This window comes from Natator depressus, chromosome 9 (genome assembly GCF_965152275.1).
Source record: "Natator depressus isolate rNatDep1 chromosome 9, rNatDep2.hap1, whole genome shotgun sequence".
In the NCBI taxonomy this organism is placed as follows: domain Eukaryota; kingdom Metazoa; phylum Chordata; order Testudines; family Cheloniidae; genus Natator; species Natator depressus.
Window position 1 is genome coordinate 57,163,270 of NC_134242.1, and position 22,953 is coordinate 57,186,222.

General features: G+C 51.0%; 1 protein-coding gene across 1 annotated transcript in view; it reads right to left on the reverse strand.

Annotated features, from left to right (window-relative positions):
• Positions 1-17,718, reverse strand: part of MPP1 (MAGUK p55 scaffold protein 1) — a 62,101-nt gene extending 44,383 nt beyond the window's left edge. Inside the window, exon 1 of the mRNA XM_074964298.1 lies at positions 17,280-17,718. Within this exon, the coding sequence (XP_074820399.1) occupies positions 17,280-17,381 (102 nt within the window). The 5' untranslated portion in view covers positions 17,382-17,718. The remainder of the gene's footprint in view (positions 1-17,279) is intronic.
• Positions 17,719-22,953: the final 5,235 nt, after the last annotated feature.

Consider the following 22,953-nt stretch of genomic DNA (forward strand, 5'->3'; position numbering starts at 1 on the left):
GCTTGAAAATCGAATCTGAATGAACCCTAAAGGCTCAGGTTTCAGAGTAACAGCCGTGTTAGTCTGTATTCGCAAAAAGAAAAGGAGTACTTGTGGCACCTTAGAGACTAACCAGTTTATTTGAGCATAAGCTTTCGTGAGCTACAGCTCACTTCATCGGATGCATACTGTGGAAAGTGTAGAAGATCTTTTTATACACACAAAGCATGAAAAAACACCTCCCCCCACCCCACTCTCCTGCTGGTAATAGCTTATCTAAAGTGACCACTCTCCTTACAATGTGTATGATAATCAAGGTGGGTCATTTCCAGCACAAATCCAGGGTTTAACAAGAATGTCTGGGGGGGGGGAGGGGGAAAGAAAAAAAAAAGGGGAAATAGGTTACCTTGCATAATGACTTATGCCCCCTTTTTTTTTTTCTTTCCCCCTCCCCCAGACATTCTTGTTAAACCCTGGATTTGTGCTGGAAATGGCCCACCTTGATCATCATACACATTGTAAGGAGAGTGGTCACTTTAGATAAGCTATTACCAGCAGGAGAGTGGGGTGGGGGGAGGTATTTTTTCATGCTTTGTGTGTATAAAAAGATCTTCTACACTTTCCACAGTATGCATCCGATGAAGTGAGCTGTAGCTCACGAAAGCTTATGCTCAAATAAATTGGTTAGTCCCTAAGGTGCCACAAGTACTCCTTTTCTTTTTCCTAAAGGCTCAGAAACTAAATGCAAGAAACTGAAGCCAAAGGGTATTGTTTTTAAAAACAAATCTCATGAATTTTACACCAATCCTGTGACTCAGGGAGGGAACCCGACTTATGATTTCTGAACATTTGGGGTTGGCCGTGCTGCATTGGCAGAGTTGGGTGAGGTGTCTAGGGCTGGCATAGCTGGGTGGGGTGGGACGGGACACATTTCAGGATTGAGGTACACTGGGGGAGTTACTGAGGGGTGATGCTGCAGATCAGGTCTAGGGTGTATCAGCAGAGCCATGCAGGGACCCCCAGACTGGAACCGAGGGGAATACAATGCTCTGGCACAACTGGGGGCAGAATCCATCACTGGAATAGCAGGCAGTGCTGCAAATCAGGACTATGGTGCATTGGCAGAGCTGTGCAGATGCCAGGCCTGGACTCCCAGAGAGCGCTGCGGTCAGGATTGCAGGGCAACGGCAGAGCTGGGGAGGACACCAGACTTATTGAAAGAAGCCATCTTTGAAAGCCCAAAAAATCTCCAAGAAATTAAAAAGAGCCGAACAGGTTGCTCCTGCCAAATTTGTTAAATACATTCAGACTACAGATCCTGAAGCCAAGCCTCAGCCCCAAGTCGTGCACATTGCTGTTACAAGCCCCAGGAAAGCCTGGCTTATGGTGAAAGGGAGAATAGCTAGAATATCAGGTAGGGGGCCGGGTCTGCAATCCAGACTGGGGAGACAGAGGGACAACTAGATGCTCAGGGGCAGTGGGTGAACCTCCCCTTCGGGGAGGCAAGCCCGCAGCCTCGCCCCTTCCGCCTGAGGCACCACTTGCTGGAGCCCCGAGGGCACCCCCCCATGGCCGGAAGAGCCCCTGCTAGCTTCAGGGGAGGGGCCTCAGGGTGGAGCATGGGTGAGGCCACAGCCTGGGTTAGGGGAGACTTAGCCTCCCCTGGCCTACAATACCCGCCGCCCATGCAGATGCTTCTGGATTCAGGGAGCAGACAGATGGCGGGAGATGAGGAAAGACACAAGGTGAAATTGCCCTGGGCCACTGGACAGAGGAGGGGGAACGGAACCATTCTGAGGCAGCAAGCAGACATGCTGCTCCCTGTTTGCCTTCTCCAGCAGAGCCAGCAGGAACCTTTGGGAAGCTGGAGGAAGTCTCACTGTGGCCCCAGTCAGAGTTCAAAGTATCTCCGGGGAGCAGAGTCAGCATGGCTTCCCCTCTTATCTCTCCTTGCCTTCCTCAGCATATATGACACAGCAGGATTCCAGCACATCAGCAACCCTCAAACGCCAGGCTCAGCAAAGCAGCACATTCCAGTCAGCAGAGCACAGGCGCTGTCACAAAGGTTGGGACAGCCTAGGAACCTCCGCCCCTCCCCAACCCTAACCTTTGCTTTCAGCTGAGGAAGGGACAAAACACACATTTGAATACAGCTCAATGAAAATGTCTATGCCTAGGAACAAAGCATGCAGGCCACACTTACAGGCTGGGGGACTCTATCCTGGGAAGCAGTAACTCTAAAAAAGATCTGGGGGTCTTGGTGGACAATCAGCTGAACAGGAGCTCCCAGTGTGACACGGTGGCTGTAGAGGGGTGGTCACCCACTCCTGCCTTAAAAGACTTAAAACAGCCCGGGGACAGGGCTGTGGCACGAAAGGAAAAGCGGGGCTGATTGGAAGAAGCAGCCTCAGCTGGGGGCCACACCCCAATCAGGCAGCAGCTGGCTTAATCAGGGCCCAGCTGGCCCTTATAAGAGGGCAGTGGGCCAGGAGCACAGAGTCACCCTCTAGCTGAGGAGGGAGATGGGCCTAGCTGCCTGAGTGCTAAAGGGTACTGGAGCGAAGCAGGGCTAGGGAAAGGCCAGAGGAGCTGCAGAGCTCCGGGCCGGCAACTCCCCAGGCGACAGGGCCTTGTACAAGGCCCCTGGAAGTACTGGGTTGCAGGGGAAGGCAGCAGGTCCAAACCCTCCTTGCCTATGATGACTGGCTTATACACACTGCAGTTGGCCCCAGTGAAAGGAGGCTAGATGGTGACTGGCAGTAGCCCATAGGCTGAGGCAAGGTGGGGATAGAGGGTGCGGGTTCTCCGGGGAAGGGAGACCCGGATCTGTGGGGTATTGCCTGGAGGGGCAGCAACCCAGGTAAAAGGGCACCAGGGTCTGGGAGGGACATGGGGGCAAGCAACAGCGAGACACCGGCAGAGGGCGCTCCGGAGCTGTTAAAGGGCTAATTCCCAGACAGCCAGCAGGAGGCGCCACTGGGTGAGTCTGTGCCCCATTACAGTGGCCAAAAGGGCTAATGCTAGCCTGGGATGCATCAACACAGGAATCTCAAGTAGGAGCAGGGAGGTTATTTTACCCCTGTATTTGGCCCTGGTATGACTGTTGCTGGAATCCTGTGTCCAGTTCTGGTGCCCACAATTCAAGAGGGATGTTGATCAATGGGAGCGGGATCAGAGAAGAGCTACGAGAATGATTAAAAGATGAGAAATCAAGCCGTACAGTGATTCAGGAGCTCAATCTATTCAGCTTAAAGAGAAGATGAAGAGGTGACTTGAACACAGTCTATGAGTAAGGCTGCGAATCTTTCATGGAGGTCACGGAAGTCACAAATCCAGTGACTTCCAGAGGCTGACCCCAGGGCTGCCCAAGCAGCTGGGGCAGCCCTGGGGCCAACTGCACCGGTCGCTGCTCCAGCAGCCCCAGGCAACTGGTCCCGGGCATTGTCCTGGAGCAGCGGTCTGAGAGCAGCAGCAGTGGTGCCCCAGGCTGCCTCCACCCGGAGGAGCAGCAGTGGTGGTGCGGCCCCAGGCCACCCCCCGCCTGGAGTGGCACCAGGGCCCTGGGCCCAGAGTGGTGGTAGTGGGGCCACAGGCCCCCCTGCCCTGCCTGGAGCAGTGGTAGTAGTGGGGCCACAGGCTGCCCCCACACCCTAGAAGCAGCGGCGGCAGCAGGGCCCTGGGTTGTCCCCCATCCCCAGGAGCAGCAGCGTCCGCTGGAGTACCGCCACCCCCCCAAGCAGGTAAGATTTAGTTAGGGGTATTCTTGGTAAAAGTCACAGACAGGTCAGTGACTTTTACCAAAAATACCCATGACTAAATCGTAACCTTATCCATGAGTACCTACATGGGGGACAAATATTTAATCATGGGCTCTTCAGTCTAGGCAATCCAATGGCAGGAAGCTGAAGCTAGACAAATTCAGGCTGCAAATAAGGGGTACGTTTTTAACAACAAGAGTAATTAAACATGGGAAAAATTTACCTAGGGTTGTGGTGGATTCTCCAGCACTGCCAATTGTTCAATCAAGATGGGATCTTCTAAAAGATCTGCATTAGAAATTATTTTGAGGAAGTTCTCTAGCCCATACTATACAGGAGATCAGATTAGGTGATCATAATGATCCCTTCTCACCTTGGAATCTATGAAACTTTACGAACACTCAAATACAGTGGATCACTTCACCTTCCTCCTGAAATGCAGCCACCTCGGGGGTGGAGCTCAGCAGCTGTTTCACAGAACACTGCAACACCACACAACAGTTTAGGCTGAGAAGTGAACAATAACATCAGTGGACTCTACAGGGGGAGCATTAGGACAGAAGAAAGTGCATAGCTGGTATTATGGCCAGGACAAGGGAGCACCCCACTCTGATTACAGCTCCCACCTGCCCACTAGTGACAATAGAAACTGAGACAAAAGAGGCAGGAGTGACCGCGCGTCTTTTACTGGTGCACAGCTGGTGCACAGATGCATTGTGGGAGAGTTGGGTCCCATCTCAGAAGAATTAAGCTGCTGTTTGTACATTCTTCTCTGTTACTGCTCCATTGATGGCACTAGCATATAGATGAGAGAAAAAAAGGATTTCAGCTGAAATCTAAAAGAGACAGAAGTGATGAGGCAGAGAGACACAGGGAGGCTGTGCTGGACTGCGGGGCTGCAAAGGAGAAGGCACAGTGGGAATGTGCAAGAGATCCCTGGGGAGGTTAGTGCTAGATGAATGGAGGGAGCAGAGACAGGAGTGGGCAGTGAGGGGCAGAGGCAGCTGATGAGCCAGCTGCAGGAGGTTGGCACACCTGTTCCAAACCTCTCATCGTCTTCCTAGACCAGGGATCGGCAACCTATGGCACGCTGCTCCCTGCCGGGTCGCAGCCGCTGGGTCCCAGCCGCCGGCCCCGCTCAGCCCACTGCCGAACCCAGGCCAAGACCCCAGCAGGCAGCAGCGTGCCATTAAAAATCCTGCCCATCCCGGGCCGCTCTTCTCCTCCCCCATGGGGGCAGGGTGAAGCAGCTTGGTTCTGCAGGCTCCTGCTGCAGGGCAGGCAAGCTTCCCCCTCCCCAGCCTCTTCTGCTGGTGTGCTGCGTTCCTGCTCATCCTCCTCTCCTTCCCTGCCACCAATCAGCTGATGGCCCTTGCAAGGGAGGGGGAGAAGCGGAGCCACAGAGCGGGGCGCTCTGCTCCTCTGCTCTGGGGAGGAGGCAGAGAAGTGGTGGGGATGGGACTGTGGGGATAGGGCTTTGGGGAAGGGGGGTGCAATCGGGGCATATCCCCTCCATCCCCCTGCCATGAGCCGCTCTGGGCAGGGGGCTGGAAGCACCCCCAGGACCCTAGCCCACAAACACCCAGCCCTCTGCCCTGACCCCTGCACCTCCCCACAAACACCCAGCCCTCTGCCCTGACCCCTGCACCTCCCCACACACCCCAGCCCCCTGCCCTGACCCCTGCACCTCCCCACACACCCCAGCCCCCTGCCCTGACTCCAGCACCCCCCACACACCCCTGCCCTGACCCCTGCGCCCCCCTCATACACACCCAGCCCCCTGCCCTGACCCCTGCGCCCCCCTCATACACACCCAGCCCCCTGCCCTGACCCCTGCGCCCCCCTCATACACACCCAGCCCCCTGCCCTGACCCCTGCACCTCCCCACACACCCCAGCCCCCTGCCCTGACCCCTGCACCTCCCCACACACCCCTGCCCTGACCCCTGCGCCCCCTCATACACACCCAGCCCTCTGCCCTGACCCCTGCACCCCCCTCATACACACTCCAGCCTCTTGCCCTGACCCCTGCGCCCCCCCACAACCCCAGCCCTGACTCCAGCACCCCCCCACATACCTAGCCCCCCCACACCCCATGCCCTGACTCCTGTACCCCCCTCACACGCCCCCAGCCCTCCGCCCTGACTCTTGCACCCTCCTCACACACCCGCAGCCCCCAGCCCTGACTCCTGCACCCCCCACACATACCCAGCCCCCCCACACCCCATGCCCTGACTCTTGCACCCCCCACAATCCCACCCCCATCCTGAGCACCAAACGGGAGCTCCTGCACACACACCCCCACACATACATTCCCACCTGCACCCCTCGCACCAAATGGTAGTTGTCCTGGTAAGCACTCCACACCCAGCCCTGCCCCAACCCTGAGCCCCCTCCCTTATTCTAGCTCCTGGCCAGACCCTACATCCCAACCCACAGCCTGCTCCTTCACCCCCAGCCCTGTACTCAGTCCAGAGAGAGAGGAAGAGAATGGGCTAGAACCAGGGAGAAGGTAGGTACGCACTATGTGGGCAGGGCTGGGATCCCAGACCGGCAGCGGGCTGAGTGGGGCTGGCAGGAGCTGGCGGACAGCCCCACTCAGTCCGCTGCCGGTCTGGGGTTCTGGCTGCCAGCCCCTTGCCAGCTGGGGTCCCGGCCGCAGGCCCCGCTCAGCCTGCTGCCAGCCTAGGTGAACAGAACCCCAGGCCGGTAGCATAAGATCAGCATTTTAATTTAATTTTAAATGAAGCTTCTTAAACATTTTGAAAACCTTGTTTACTTTACATACAACAATAGTTTAGTTATATAATATATAGACTTATCGAGCGAGACCTTCTAAAAAACGTTAAAATGTATTACTGGCACATGAAACCTTAAATTAAAGTGAATAAATGAAGACTCGGCACACCACTTCTGAAAGGTTGCCAACCCCTGTCCTAGACCCTAATAGCCGCCTGTTGAAACCACAGTTAAACAAGGAAAAATTACAAGAGAGGCCAAGGCACCAGGGTAGAAAGGGAAGAGGAAACAGGCATGCTAACTGCTCTGCTGCTGGCAGATGGGGCTAATTTAGCCCCAGATACATCCTCTTTACTAACATCAACACTCCAAGGGGCTGCCACAGCCAGGACCAGCCATGTTGGGGTTAAACAGGAGCACTAACCTTTCTAAACCACTAGGCCAGCTTGTTTCTACCTTAAGCATTGGCATTAAATAAGTCGATGCCCAAGTATCAGCAGAGGTAAAAGCAATAGGAGCTGTGGGTTAATAAAGAGACCTGTAATGCAAAGCAGTTACTGTGTTGCCAACTCTCAAAGCTTTCATGAGTCTTGCAATATTCAGTGTGTTTCTTAAAGCCCCAGCTCCTGGAGTTCCGTGAGAATGTCAGCTAAGAACATTTCTAGCCCTGGTGGTCCCTGAGGAGGGTTTGGAAAAGTGATCTCATAAAGGCTTAAAACCCAGAAGCAAATAAAAAGACCCCAAAGGTGTTATTTTTTTTAAATCTCATTATTTTGAAGCCAATCTCCTGATTTTTCAGGGCCTGGCTCCTGTATTTTGAGTGACCTGGGGTTGGCAATCCAGTAACCTCAGAGTTAGGAACACCAGAGTTACGAACTGACCAGTCAACCACACACCTCTTTTGGAACTGGGAGTATACAATCAGGCAGCAGCAGAGACCCCCCCCCCCCCCAAAAAAAAAAAAGGCAAATACATTACAGTGCTGTGTTAAATGTACACTACTAAATAAAGGGAAAGTTTTAAAAAGATTGACAAGGTAAGGGAAAAGAAAAGGAGTACTTGTGGCACCTTAGAGACTAACCAATTTATTTGAGCATAAACTTTCGTGAGCTACAGCTCACTTCATCGGATGCATACTGTGGAAAATACAGAAGATGTTTTTATACACACAGACCATGTAGACTCCCTCCTCAGGCCCTACGCTACCAGCACTCCCAGCTACCTTCGAGACACCACTGGCTTCCTGAGGAAACTACAATCCATCGGTGATCTTCCTGATAACACCATCATGGCCACTATGGATGTAGAAGCCCTCTACACCAACATTCCACACAAAGATGGACTACAAGCCGTCAAGAACACTATCCCCGATAACGTCACGGCTAACCTGGTGGCTGAACTTTGTGACTTTGTCCTTACCCATAACTATTTCACATTTGGGGACAATGTATACCTTCAAATCAGCGGCACTGCTATGGGTACCCGCATGGCCCCACAGTATGCCAACATTTTTATGGCTGACTTAGAACAACGCTTCCTCAGCTCTCATCCCCTAATGCCCCTACTCTACTTGCACTATATTGATGACATCTTCATCATCTGGACCCATGGAAAAAAGCCCTTGAGGAATTCCACCATGATTTCAACAATTTCCATCCCGGTCCAGTCCACACAAGAGATACACTTCCTGGACACTACAGTGCTAATAAACGATGGTCACATAACCACCACCCTATATCGGAAACCTACTGACCGCTATTCCTACCTACATGCCTCCAGCTTTCACCCTGACCACACCACACAATCCATTGTCTACAGCCAAACTCTGCGATACAACTGCATTTGCTCCAACCCCTCAGACAGAGACAAACACCTACAAGATCTCTATCAAGCATTCTTACAATTACAATACCCACCTGCGGAAGTGAAGAAACAGACTGATAGAGCCAGAAGAGTTCCCAGAAGTCACCTACTACAGGACAGGCCTAACAAAGAAAATAACAGAATGCCACTAGCCGTCACCTTCAGCCCCCAACTAAAACCCCTCCAACGCATTATCAAGGATCTACAACCTATCCTGAAGGACGACCCCACACTCTCACAAATCTTGGGAGACAGGCCAGTCCTTGCCTACAGACAGCCCCCCAACCTGAAGCAAATACTCACCAGCAACCACATACCACACAACAGAACCACTAACCCAGGAACCTATCCTTGCAACAAAGCCCGTTGCCAACCGTGCCCACATATCTATTCAGGGGACACCATCACAGGGCCTAATAACATCAGCCACGCTATCAGAGGCTCATTCACCTGCACATCTACCAATGTGATATATGCCATCATGTGCCAGCAATGCCCCTCTGCCATGTACATTGGTCAAACTGGACAGTCTCTACGTAAAAGAATAAATGGACACAAATCAGATGTCAAGAATTATAACATTCATAAACCAGTCGGAGAACACTTCAATCTCTCTGGTCACTTGATTTCTGATCTAAAAGTGACTATCCTTCAACAAAAAAACTTCGAAAACAGACTCCAACGAGAGACTGCTGAATTGGAATCAATTTGCAAATTGGATACAATTAACTTAGGCTTGAATAGAGACTGGGAATGGTTGATTCATTATAAAAAGTAACCTATTTCCCCTTGTTTATTCCTCCCCTCCCCCCCCCACTGTTCCTCAGACGTTCTTGTTAAACCCTAGATTTGTGCTGGAAATGGCCCACCTTGATCATCATACACATTGTAAGGAGAGTGATCACTTTAGATAAGCTATTACCAGCAGAAGAGTGGGGTGGGGGGAGAGAAAACCTTTTGTAGTGATAAACACCCATTTTTTTCATGGTCTGTGTGTATAAAAACCATCTTCTGTATTTTCCACAGTATGCATCCGATGAAGTGAGCTGTAGCTCACGAAAGCTCATGCTCAAACAAATTGGTTAGTCTCTAAGGTGCCACAAGTACTCCTTTTCTTTTTGCGAATACAGACTAACACGGCTGTTACTCTGAAAAGGTAAGAAAACTGTTTCTGTGATTGTTTCATTTAAATTAAGATGGTTAAGAGCAGCATTTTTCTCCTGCAGAGCAAAGTTTCAAAGCTGTGTTAAGTCACTGTTCAGTTGTAAACTTTGGAAAGAACCAGAATGTTTGGTTCAGCGTTACAAACAGCCTCCGTTCCGAGTTGGTGCTAGCAATCAAACAGAAGCATCAAGGGATCGTGTGTAATGGCCTTACCAGGCCTGACTGGGTTAGGGGGATGTTGATCATAGGGACAGTGCCACAGCCTGCTCAGTGTATACCTCCTGCCTAGCACACACACGCAGCATTGTTGTTCTGAAGCTTTGGCCTTGTGTAGCTTGTGACCTCTCGAGAGTCAGGGCAATGACGGCTGCTTATGCAGGGCTCTCAAATCCCTCTGAGGGAGAGGAAACATCTGCAGGAGGGCTCAGAGTTCAGGAGCACTGTGAGGAGCCAGCTGAAGTGAAAATACAGACTGAACGCCAGCTCAGCAGAATCCAGGCAGAGGGAACAAGGGTTACTGCTGTACCTCGCTGGAAATGGAAACCAGGTCAGGTCAGAGCCCAGGGTCACCTTGTCCCACATTGGAGATTCAGGCTCAATTCCTCTGGGACGACACAGCTCCTGAGGTGAATGGAATAGCTGTGTAATGGGTGGCAAAGGAGGGGGCACCAGGAGCTGCTACTCTGTACAAAGTGGCCTTGATAGTGCTTTGCAGATGGGCCATGCTGCATTGGGCACGCTGGTGGAAAAGTGCCCTGCTAGGACCACATGTTCCAAGGGATGGGGGGAGCCGTGCATCTACTCAACCACTAAATATACCAACCCTGCCCCCAGCACCTCACTGAGAGCAACACAGAGCAACCAGATCACCCCCTGGATCTGGACCCAAGCGCTGGAGTGTCTGAAATCCAGACCTGACTTTTGCAGTGGGCCCCCCCATTTCTAAAATGGGCTGAACCCAGATCCCAGGCTGGAGAGGGGATATTCTTTGGAAAGGCCAAAGAACTCTCACCCCTCAGCTCACACGGGTCCTGGGGGAGGGGAGGCGTAAGCAGCCCCAGCTTAGCAAAGGAGGCCAAGCTCCTCCAGCCAAATGCTGCCACCCTTGCTGCAGCAGGCAGGGAACAAACACGCTGGCAGGCAATCAAACATTAACTTCACAGCAATTAGATAATTTGAACAGCCATCATCCTTGTCCAAAGATCAACCAGAGAATGGTACACTTTGCTAATGCCCCTGCCCCACGAAAGGGGATAAGGGCCATCTGCCTCCACTACCTGCTTCGCTCTCAGTTACTTCTTCAGGTCAACTTTGAAAGAACAGGACTCCCAGGGGAAGCCCTGATTAACAAGGGCAGATATGAAGTCACCCAGCAGAAACCCAAAGGTGACACTGGCTCTCTACCCACTTCAGGCTGGCACAGGGACCCAAGGAAACAGCTGTGCAGCAACAAATGAGGTCAAAGACACACACAGGCCTAGATCTCTCTTGGATTCACCTCCAGGCAGGGATCACTACACAGCCAGCTGCGGACAGGAAGCAGGCTCCACTGCACGCGTCTACTCCCTTCACAGCACCCTCACCGCTGCCTCATTGCGACGGGCCGTGGCCACACACAGACACCTCAGCTGTCAGCCAGCAGCCCTATCAGGCACTGGGAATTAAACTGCCATGCGGGGGATGGATGGTGTTGCTCAGGGTATGGTTAAAGGGACACAGAGCCCTTCGCACTAAGCTCCCCAGTTCAAACCCAGCCCAGGCCAGCGGAGGCTGGAAGCTGCTGCCAGGGGTGTTTTGTGGATCCCAGCCCAGGGCCACATGACCAAGCAACCTACAGACCAGCAACACCATTGGCACATCAGACCATAAGAACAGCCACGCTGGGTCAGACCAATGGTCCATCTAGCCCAGTAGCCTGTCTGCCGACAGCAGCCAATGCCGGGTGCTTCAGAGCGAATGAACAAAACAGGCAATCGAGTGATCCATCCCCTGTCATTCAGTCCCAGCTTCTGGCAGTCAGAGACTTAGGAACACCCAGACCAGAGCATGGGGCTGTATCCCTGCCCATCCTAGCTAATAGCCATTGAGGGACCTATCCTCCACACATGCCCCCTTCACAGAAGCCCCAGCAGATGCCAAGGAACAAATGGGCAATGGAGACAGAACTCCCTCTTGCTGGAGCCCCTTGGCTCAGGGCTGAGGCATGCTGGCAGGGCAAGGCAGGTGGGGGAAGCCTGACCACTGTGCTTACCCTAGTGAATTAGGAAAGGCATTCTGTCTCCAGGGACCTCCTCTTGCCTTCTGCAGGATACAAATAATCCTCTTGGGGAGCCACTCAGATCCCAGGCAGGAGAAGGGTCCCCTGGGCTGCCAGCCTGGCACCTTTCTCCAACAAGAGACACAGCCCAACAGCCACTCATCCCAGAATCCCGGCCTCCACCTGGGACAGAGGGCAAGGGCAGAGCCCCAACACCAACCTCCACTCCCTCTAACAGAGGACCACTGGACCAGCCCAGCCTCAAAAGCCTAGTGTTTCAAGAGCACAGGCTGCCCCCACCACCTGCTGTGACCAAGCAATTCACAATAGCACAACCCAGCCAGTCTCTCCTGCCCCTCCCCAACATCCCCATGGCACCCGCTATCTGTGCGCAAAGACAGCAGAACCTCCCCACACCTTACCCTGCCATCTGGTTACTGATAACAAGGGGTTACTTGGAGGCATAGGACCCTTCCAAAGGGCCAGTGCTTCACAGCCATCTCCTGTGTCTGCATGTGACTGCAGCAGGAGGGCTTTGGCAGACTGGGACAGAGAGCTGGGAAGAGCACCTGGCTGCAATGCACGATCCAGTAGCTAGAGAGAGAAGAAGAGGTAGCATGGAGCCAGGAGAAACCATGGAGACCGCACCAATATGCCCACAGCAGTAAGGACAGGTGAAAGTGTTAAGCATCAGTGTATGAGGGGCCAGGGACCCGCCCCCTTCACCACCAGTACTGGGATCCATCAGGGAGCCCATTGCGATTGAATTATTTAAAGCACTTTCAATTTAAAAAAGTGTTGCAAGGAGGGCAAAACTGCCCATTTTGACCTTTTTGGAGCAGAACATTTTGATTTTCCTTTTAAAATGACTTTTCATTGCAATTTCCTTTTATTCTGAAAAACAGTATGAAATTTTTAAAGATGCAAAATTGGAATGCTTTGATTTTGTCAAAACAAAACATTCTGATCGACTCAAAGTGATTTTTTTTCAGCATTTCAGCTCACAAGGAATTTAGATTTTTGTTATTTTTATTTTCGATCCAGAAGAGAAGACATTTTGAAGTCACGAAACTCCCCTTGACGTACCCAGTTTCTCCACAGCCCTACCCAACACCCAACCTCAGAACTTCTGGCCTAAGAGCTTGGACATTGGCTTAAGTGTAAGCAGGATGAGACCGTTGAATGCATTTGAGGTTGGATCTGTTATTAGCATTTTACAAAAAGAAAAGGAGTACTTGTGGCACCTTAGAGACTAACCAATTTATTTGAGCATAAGCTTTCGTGAGCTACAGCTCACTTCATCGGATGCATACTGTGGAAAGTGTAGAAGATCTTTTTATACACACAAAGAATACCTCGGGAGGTATTCTTTGTGTGTATAAAAAGATCTTCTACACTTTCCACAGTATGCATCCGATGAAGTGAGCTGTAGCTCACGAAAGCTTATGCTCAAATAAATTGGTTAGTCTCTAAGGTGCCACAAGTACTCCTTTTCTTTTTGCGAATACAGACTAACACGGCTGTTACTCTGAAACTGTAAGGAGAGTGATCACTTAAGATGAGCTATTACCAGCAGGAGAGTGGGGTGGGGGGGAGAGAAAACCTTTTGTAGTGATAATCAAGGTGGGCCATTTCCAGCAGTTAACAGGAACGTCGAGCAGCAGTGGGGGGTGGGGAAAATAAACATGGGGAAATAGTTTTACTTTGTGTAATGACACATCCATTCCCAGTCTCTATTCAAGCCTAAGTTAATTGTATCCAGTTTGCAAATTAATTCCAACTCAGCAGTCTCTCTTTGGAGTCTGTTTTTGAAGTCTTTTTGTTGTAATATTGCGACCTTTAGGTCTGAGATTGAGTGACCAGAGAGATTGAAGTGTTCTCCGACTGGTTTATGAATGTTATAATTCTTGACATCTGATTTGTGTCCATTTATTCTTTTACGTAGAGACTGTCCAGTTTTACCAATGTACATGGCAGAGGGGCATTGCTGGCACATGATGGCATATATCACATTGGTAGATGTGCAGGTGAACGAGCCTCTAATAGTGTGGTTGATGTGATTAGGCCCTGTGATGGTGTCCCCTGAATAGATATGTGGACACAGTTGGCAACGGGCTTTGTTGCAAGGATAGGTTCCTGGGTTAAAGACACTCTGATGCAGAACAGGGCATAAAAAGGAAAGACTGGGAGCAGACTCATAGTGGGTATAAACTGTCGCAGCTCCAATGAAGTCTCTGAGGCCACAACAATTTACACCTGCTGTGGAGCTGGCTGTGGGATTCCAGACTGGTGAGATGGGGAGCAGGAAATGTGAAACCATTTCTTTGGTTTGACTGAAGTACCAAAACTCCTCTTTCCACACAAGATCATTCAGCTTTCCTCATGGTGCCAGATTTCAGCCACCAAAAAGAGAGAGAATCCAGAGTTCTGGATGAAACCTCACATTTAACTCACTCATGATGGGTGGTTGTGTTTCTTTCTATTACTTTATTGAACAACAGGGTGGGTTAAGGATAAAGTTTCAGTTTAGTCACCAATTTCCTCCCTCCTTCTGTGGGTTTAAAAAGAGAAGCAGTCATTGCTCAACTGTGCGGCTTTACAGCCTGAAAGCTACACACCCTAAGAGTGCTGAGATTTCTGAGCATTTCTGGGGATAACGGGCCAGATCCTCAGCTGAGGTAAATTGTCATAGCTCCATTGACTGCACTGGAGATACCCCAATTTACACCAGCTGATAATCTGTGGCCCTGAAGCAGGAGGGCACACTGCAGATGTTTTCTTAACCAATGCCACTGCCATTCAGCCAGTGCTGTTGTGTGTAGGGTGACCAGACAGCAAATGTGAAAAATCGAGACCGGGGGTGGGGGGTAATAGGAGTCTATATAAGAAAAAGACCTAGAAAATCGGGACATCTGGTCACCCTAGTTGTGTGTGAAGCCTGCCACACAATGATCATTGTCTCAGGAGCAGGAATTAGGAGGCATGTGCAAGATTGGCCTGCCCCAGTTTCCCAGGGCTAAAATCCATTGCCACATCTCCTTCAGCCTGATGTGTGGACCTGCTTAACTGAGGTTGCTCAGCAGCTAAATCAGCTCATGTGACAGGCAGTTCCAGTTCAGACCAGCTACAACTTTGCAGCAAAAACAAGAAAGAGCCTCATTTTAGCCTGGAGCTGCAGCTTTCCTCCTCCCACTCAGCTACCCGTTCCCTACCCAGGGCAAAATGGCAAATCCTTTTCCAAACTAACTTCACATGCCCCCCCCCCCCCCAGGCCCCATTCCTATCCACCCAGAGAGGAGAGCCACCCAGCTGCAGTGTGATGACAACAGGGAAACAGAGCAGGACAGTTCATTACAGATTCAAATACAGCCGTCAGCCCCTCAGCTGTCCCCCAGCCCCACTCAGAGATCTAAGGGCAGTGAATACCACCTCCTTCCCTCACACCCTGCTTTTGCATCTGCAGCTCTCCCTACCCTCAGATTAGGGTTTCCTCACTGTACCCTGGGCTGGGGGCTCCAGAACCAATCAATGCTGCCCCCATGTCAGCCAGGGAGGTAGCGTAGGAGTAACACAGAGCGAGCACTCCCTCCCTCCCTCCCTGCTCCTGGATCTTCAGCCACAGCACCCCCGAGCTCTAACCCTGATCCCACTCACACCAGTTTTACACTGCTCTAATGCCACTGTCTTCAAGGGAGTCACTTCGGAGTCAAATCAGAGCAAGCAAGAGCGGGATGAGCGCCACAATCTCTGCCAGCCCCGGGGATGGAATGGGGTGGGGAGGCAAGTGAACTGGATTCCTAAACACTGATATCCTTGGTGTTGTGAAGAGCAGCTTCACTAAAGCCAGCCTCAACCCTTCAGTGACCTCACAGAAAAGGCTACACACGCCCAAGGGCCAGAGACTGGAGTGAATAAGAACCGAGAGACTTTGCAATAAGCACCTCCCATCTGTGGATCTTGAACTAGGAGACGGATCGTTATCCCCATTTTGCAGATGTAGACACAGAGAAATAGAGCGGTGCAGAGACTTGCCCAAATTCAGACTGGGAGACCCAGACCTCTTAGCTCCCCATGCCCCTGCTTTGCCAGCTGTAGGGAGGGAAGTGAAATGTGTTTGGTGCTGTACCACAAATGTACATCAAACTGCTTGGTCACGTCAATTCTACCCTAGGGAACTTAGTAGCTAATGCACATTCTACACACCTGATTCAGAACACAGCAGCTAAGGCCGGGATGCCTTCTGCTGTGGGACCATTTGGGCTGGAACTGTAATAAATACATTGGCTTCTCCAGTACAATAAATTCCTATCTTGAAAAAGTCAGCCAGCCAGCACCACCAGCATCCAGTCCAAAGTGAAGGCAATGGAAGCACCAGCGAGGTTAACAAGCACTAGACATGCTCCACAGGGAAGCTGTTAGCGTCTTTGCCTGGTGACACCTTCAGCCTGCAGGGACCTGTGCTCTCTGCGTGTCCTCTGCTCTCTCCATGATTTTTGCCTAAGGAGAATGCCAGAGCCTAGCCTACAAAGCTCAGGAGAGTCCCTGTTTGCAGGAGAAGCCGTGGAAAGTGGCATCTGCTTTATTTGTTCGGTCACTGCTGTTTGCTTTCCCTCACTGTACTTCTGACTGGTGCTGCTCAGGGCATGCTGCAGTGCCATTGCACACAGCTCCTCTGCTGGGACACAGACGCTCTGGAATCTCAAGTCCCCACAAACCCACCCCTCTCATAGCAGACTGGATCACACAAGGGAGCTAGGGGTGGCATAAAACCCTCCCCCTAAACCAGTGGTTCTCAAACTTTTGTACTGGTGACCCCTTTCACATAGCAAGCCACTGAATGCAACCCCCCTTATAAATTAAAAACACATTTTTATATATTTAACACTATTATAAATGCTGGAGATGAAGCGCAGTTTGGGGTGGAGGCTGACAGCTCAGGACCCCCCATTTAATAACCTCTCAACCCCCTCAGGGGTCCCGACACCCAGTTTGAGAACCCCTCCTCTAAACATCCCAGCAGTACAATTGGCCCATCTCCCCTCACTGTTCAATAAGTGCCCACCCCCGTAGTAAATGGGGGAAATGTATGATGCTATAGGCTGAGGGTCCCCAACCCTTGGAAGGTACCCCCCATAACAGACTAAAATTATATCCAAAATAAGCATTTTAATTGCATCTTTCCTAAATAGGGGTTTGAACATTTGGGGGAGGGAAACATTTGTGGCAACTTCTACCCCCTTCCCAAAGGCCTTGGGATGAGGGGCACAGATCCTGTTGTGCCCAGTTGCTTTGTATACTGATCTCCCTCTCCCCCCTTGAAATAGCATGTCCGGGTGAGGGGAGCCCCCAAACATAAAGTGTCCTGGGGCAATCACCCCCCACTGTAGGAGACCTGGCTGCTAGCGGCCCTAGGCACTGTGCCCGGCTGCTTGCTCCCTGGCTGCCGCAGCACCCCGGGCCATGCTACTCTATTGCGGCTGCCTGCTGCTTTCCCTGCCCCCCGGGAAGCGACCCTCTTACCTCAGGCTTGGGCCGGCTCTGCAGCAGGTGCTCCAGGTACAGGTCGGAGAGCGCCGTCCGCATGCTGTTCACACTGTGGCCCCGGCTCGACTTGAGGGTCATGCCGAGCTCTCTGTTGCCACCCGAGCCGCCTCCTTTGCGCAGCGGCCGCTCCCACGCCGACTCCAGCCACCTGAGCCGGTTCCCTTGGCTCCAGCAGAGCGGGCCTACTCCCCGCTGCAGCAACGGCTCCAGGGCCGGCTCCAGTCCCTGCGCAGGCTCCTGGGTGCAGCCCCTGCCCTCCCCAGCCGCCTAGCGCCGGGACATTAATTCATTCGAGCCGACTGGTGCCTGTAAAGCTGCTGCGGGGGGCGGGATCTGGGGCTGGCCGGGCGGCTGCGCTCCCTGCCTGCGGGTTCGGGGTGCTGCAGCCAGCCGGGCAGCGTGCGGAGCCGAGCCGGCGGGGAAAGGAAGCGCCGGGCTGCAGCGAGCTGGCGAGCTGTCACTGTCACTCCCCTTCCCCGCCCTACAGGAGGAGTGTCCAGGCGGGGGAAGCCGCGGCCCCTGCTCCTGCTGTGGGCGGAGAGACAGACCCCAGGAACCCGGAGAGAGGCGGCTGGTAGGGGATGCCCACTCTTTCCGCGCAATGGCTCCCCTCCCTGCGCTCCTCCTCAGTGCACCAGAGGGGAAGGAAAACAAACAAACGGGCAGGGAGAGGCAAAGGGGACGCACAGCTTCCCCCCACCCCCAACAGCCATGCACCCCCTCTAATCCCAAACCCTCCTGCCCCGTCTCCCCCACCCCAAACAGCCATGCACCCCCTCCAGTCCCCATCCCCTGCACCCCCAAACAATAATGCACCCCCTCCAATCCCCATTCCTCCAGCCCCATCTCCCTCATCCCCTGAACAGCCATGCACCCCCCAAGTCCCATCCACAAACCCACTGCTACTGCCCTCTACTCTCAGACATCCCTGCCCCTCTCCCATCCACATCCCCCCTCTAGTCTCACAAAATGCACCCTGAAATCCTTCCACCCTGCAGACATTCATTCATATCCCCAGTCCCCCAGCCATTGCACCCATAAATCCAACCACTGCCACCTGAATATTGCTCCTCCAAAACCTATGTGCCCCCAAGTCAGCCAGGTGCCCCCACAAAAACCATCACCACAGCTCAGATAATATCTACTCCTCCAACATCCAACTCCCCCAAAATATCAATCCATCCATATCTCCAAATACCCCCCAAATCCAGGTTTCAGAGTAACAGCCGTGTTAGTCTGTATTCACAAAAAGAAAAAGAGTACTTGTGGCACCTTAGAGACTAACCAATTTATTTGAGCATAAGCTTTCGTGAGCTACAGCTCACTTCATCGGATGCATACTGTGGAAACTGCAGAAGACATTATATACACAGAGACCATGAAACAATACCTCCTCCCATCCCACTCTCCTGCTGGTAATAGCTTATCTAAAGTGACCACTCTCCTTACAATGTGTATGATAATCAAGTTGGGCCATTTCCAGCACAAATCCAGGTTTTCTCACCCTCTGCCCCCCCCCACACAAACTCACTCTCCTGCTGGTAATAGCCCATCCAAAGCGACCACTCTCTTTACAATGTGTATGATAATCAAGGTGGGCCATTTCCAGCACAAATCCAGGTTTTCTCACCCCCACCCCCCCCTTTCCAAAAACCACACACACAAACTCACTCTCCTGCTGGTAATAGCTTATCCAAAGTGACCACTCTCCTTACAATGTGTATGAAAATCAAGGTGGGCCATTTCCAGCACAAATCCAGGTTTCCCCCCCCCAAAAAAAAACACACACACACACAAACTCACTCTCCTGCTGGTAATAGCTTATCCAAGGTGACCACTCTCCCTACAATGTGCATGATAATCAAGGTGGGCCATTTCCAGCACAAATCCAGGTTTTCTCACCCCTCCACCCCCATACACACACAAACTCACTCTCCTGCTGATAATAGCTCATCCAAACTGACCACTCTCCTTACAATGTGTATGATAATCAAGGTGGGCCATTTCCAGCATAAATCAGTCATCTATCTCCACTCCCTCCCCGAGGGGAAGGAAGACACAAAACAGTCCCCAGCCCTGTGTGCCAGAGAAAGAAAGAAAATGATGGGGGGATGGGAGAAAGAGAGAGAGCTGGGGTAAGTGGGTGCTCCAGAGGGAGCAGGGAGATGGATGTACTGTGCAAGAGGGGATTAGATGGGAGCTGGGGGGTGGGGGGGGAGGAGGAAGCAAGACAACAGTAAGTTACTTAGGCTGTGAGCTCCTTGGGGAAGGAACTGCCTCTGTGTTCGTACAGCCCTTAACGCAGTGTGGTCCTGGGGTCGCCGCTACTACCTGGCCCTAGTCCCTCTGGCACTAAGCCCCAGGCTGTGCTCTGCTCTTTGGTGAATGACACTTGGATCTCTCTCGCTCCTTTGATGCAGAACCTGTGTGCTGGGCCTGCAGTCTCCCACTACATGTCTCATCAAATATGCTTGGCTCACCCCCTACCGTGCTAAAACCTTTCCACAAGCAGCAGATATTTGGGTGCTCGCACTGACATGTGAAGCACAGGGCCTGGGCAGCAGGAGTCCAGCTCACTCCTTGTGGGAGTGTCTAAACCCCTTGTCTGCAGCCACTTTCTGACTGCACTCCCAGCCCAACCCCATCACTACTTTGGGTCGAATGAAATGTTTAATTTAATTTTTGAGGGTGTTTTAACCTTTTTTTTTTTTTACTGAAGTAAAATTCAAAATTCCATTTGTTTTGAATGGAAAAAATCAAAGCTTTTTATTCTGAAAATGTCAAAATGAGCCCTTCAATCTTTCTGGATTTTTTTTCACCAAAACAGTTGGGAAATTAGCCATGAATTTGTGAAATGTTTCCATAGATCCGAACCTGCATTTTCTGATGGAAAAAAGTTTAGTTTGAAAATTTTTGCCCAGCACTAAATGAAAAAGCTACAGCCTCTGAAACGAGAGTCACAACGGTCTTACCATTTCAACCCTCAGGCTAAGAGACCCGAACAAAACAAGCCCACTGCTTTGTACCCTTCAGGCACGTGATATGGACATGCGTGATGTATGGCCATAGATAGGAATCAACTGTAAAACTGGAACGCAAAGTCTGAGGGTGTTGAGATTTGCCCGCCCATCCCACAGACAGGCCCAGCCATGAGGTCTGGATGCTAAGCCCAGCTTTCCTGAAGTCTGGAGGTATTCAGATCTGGTGTTTTGGTTCACGCTCATCTCTAGATGCAAGGTCAGCAAGTCTGTGCTTGCACCATCTCCCTGCAAGCTGATAGGGCTTTCATGCCTCTTTGGTCACATGTGTCACCTTGCCCAATGCTGAGAGGCATTTGGTCCGGGAGAGTGGGAGTTGAATGGAGAGTAAGAAGACCTAGCTTCTATTCTCAGCCCTCCACTGACCTTGTGCAAGTCATTTCCCCCTGTTCCCGCTCCCACCCTTTGTCTGTTTTGTCTGCTTAGATAGTAGGAGACAGCTGATACCCTGAAGAGCTTACAGTGTCTAGTACAAGGAGACCTTGATTTTGGCTGGGACCTCTAGCTGCTAAAAGTCCCTCATGTCACAGTGCAGCCTGCTTGGGAGGGACAAGCAGCAAGAGTCAAAACTGCCGCCAGGAAGGTTTAATCCCATTTAAATGGCATCTTTTAAAAATAAATATTTTAAACAAGAATTAATCAAAGCTTTTGTATACAGTTTTGTGGGGCTCACAATCAGTGCCTTTGAGCAATGTGTGGCAAGAAACCCTCCCCTTTATGTAGCAGAGCCATGTCCCAACTGACAGAAGACAGATCTGTCAGTGTGCTTGCTCACAGATTAAGGCATGGACACGAGCAGGGTTTGAAGATCTATGTACTGGTAATGGCACCAGAGGAAGATGAGCTGACAAACCATTTTGCTCATTTAATGTGATCCCTATTAATAACAGACTATCAGAAAGTAGAAACTGAAGATCTATGGATTTATCTATACAGAGACCCTCAGAAAAATTAATCTGAATTAACTCAAGGTGTGAATTTAAAGTGGATTAGTTAAATCACATTAAACCCCTGTGTGGATGCTCTTATTCAGAATTAAAATGACCTTAATTCAGTTTAGTTTAATTCCCCTCAAGTGAATTAATTAACCTCAAGTGAATTAAGCTAAACTGAATTAAAGTCATTTTAATTCTGAATAAAAGTATCCACAGAGGGGCTTAATGCAATTTAACTAATCCACTTTAAACTTATTTCAGGCCTGGTCTACACTTACAGTTGATGTCACCACAGGTCTCCACTCCTCTGACCGACAGAACTAGGGCAACCTCAGTCCCAGTGTACATGCAGCTTCAGTTGACATAGCTGCCCTTGTGTGGGGAGATGGTGGTCTGACTCGGACTGAAAAAACCCTTCTCTTGGTGTAGGCTGTGTCTACACTGTGAAATTATACTGGCATAGGTACAGTGATGTAGCTATGCCAGTATAGTGTTCCTAGTGTAGACATACTTTCAGATTAGCTTTTCTAAGAGTTATTTGGAAATATGAAATTCAATGTGGGTGTTGGGAGAATGTTTTTCATTAAGATAAAACCACCACTGTGAAAAGGAAATAAGTAACAGCACAGGCTAATCTCCTATCTGTGGAACACAAACACCTAGAACTTCCTGGGGAGGCTTCCTTCAGTGGGGCCATGTGCACCTCGGCCCAACTGGCAGCTCGTCGCTGGACTGAGAGGACATAGACACGTCTGGAAGTTCCTCTGATCTCTTCAGTCCAAAAGAACCCTGAGAAACCAAAGGAGAGAGGAGAAGAATGTAAGTCACCGAAGAAAGGAAATGGGGAGAAGAGGAGGAGGAGGAGGCAGGAAGGGGAAGGAAAATAAGGGTAATGAAGGGTAATGAAAATAAGACTCAACTTGCTGTAACTACAACTTTCTCCTGCTTGATGGAATAAGGCTTCTGGCCGTGGCATTTAAAAGCCAGAAAGTAGTGTGAGTTGTGGGGGGTGGGGACGAAGAAGAGAAGGCCTGTTCTAGGTGACTAGAACCATAAATCTCTCAGAGGATGGGCCAGGTCCGCAGCGGGGGCCACCGGTCACACCTCCTGAATGGAATAAAGCAAGACTGCTTAAGGGACCAAGTGTAGGGCTTCTCCACAACAAGGCATCCAATACCCTGGCTCTGCAAATGCTGTTTTTCAAAGAAAGGAAATTAATTGTTCTCCCTGCCCCAATCAAACCATCTCACTGGAAACATACTCCATAGAGAGTGGGGGGGATGCATCAGCCATTGCTGTTCTGTGTAGGTTCTTATATCACACTCCTCCCTGTAGTAGCTGAATACCTTCAGTAGCACATTCAGCAGGGTGACTAACACCTGGCACTTGGTGTTTATTCTCTCAGCCTCTTCCCAGGGGATGAAGCGTGTGCAGTGGAGTGTCTTGTTAGGGTGGGGTGGTTTGGGGGGGGTGATGTATTTATGTTAGAGAGGCAGGTCAAAGAAGTTCACCTTCCACTTGGAGCAGAAGGTAGGTGGGGAGTGTGATGGTGCTCCCCATAAGGCTTTATGGAAATATGCTTATGAATGTATATATGACATAACTAGAATACGTTTTATGCTACATAGCCCATGTAACGTATCTCTGTAAAGGTTATGATCTACTGAATCTATTAGT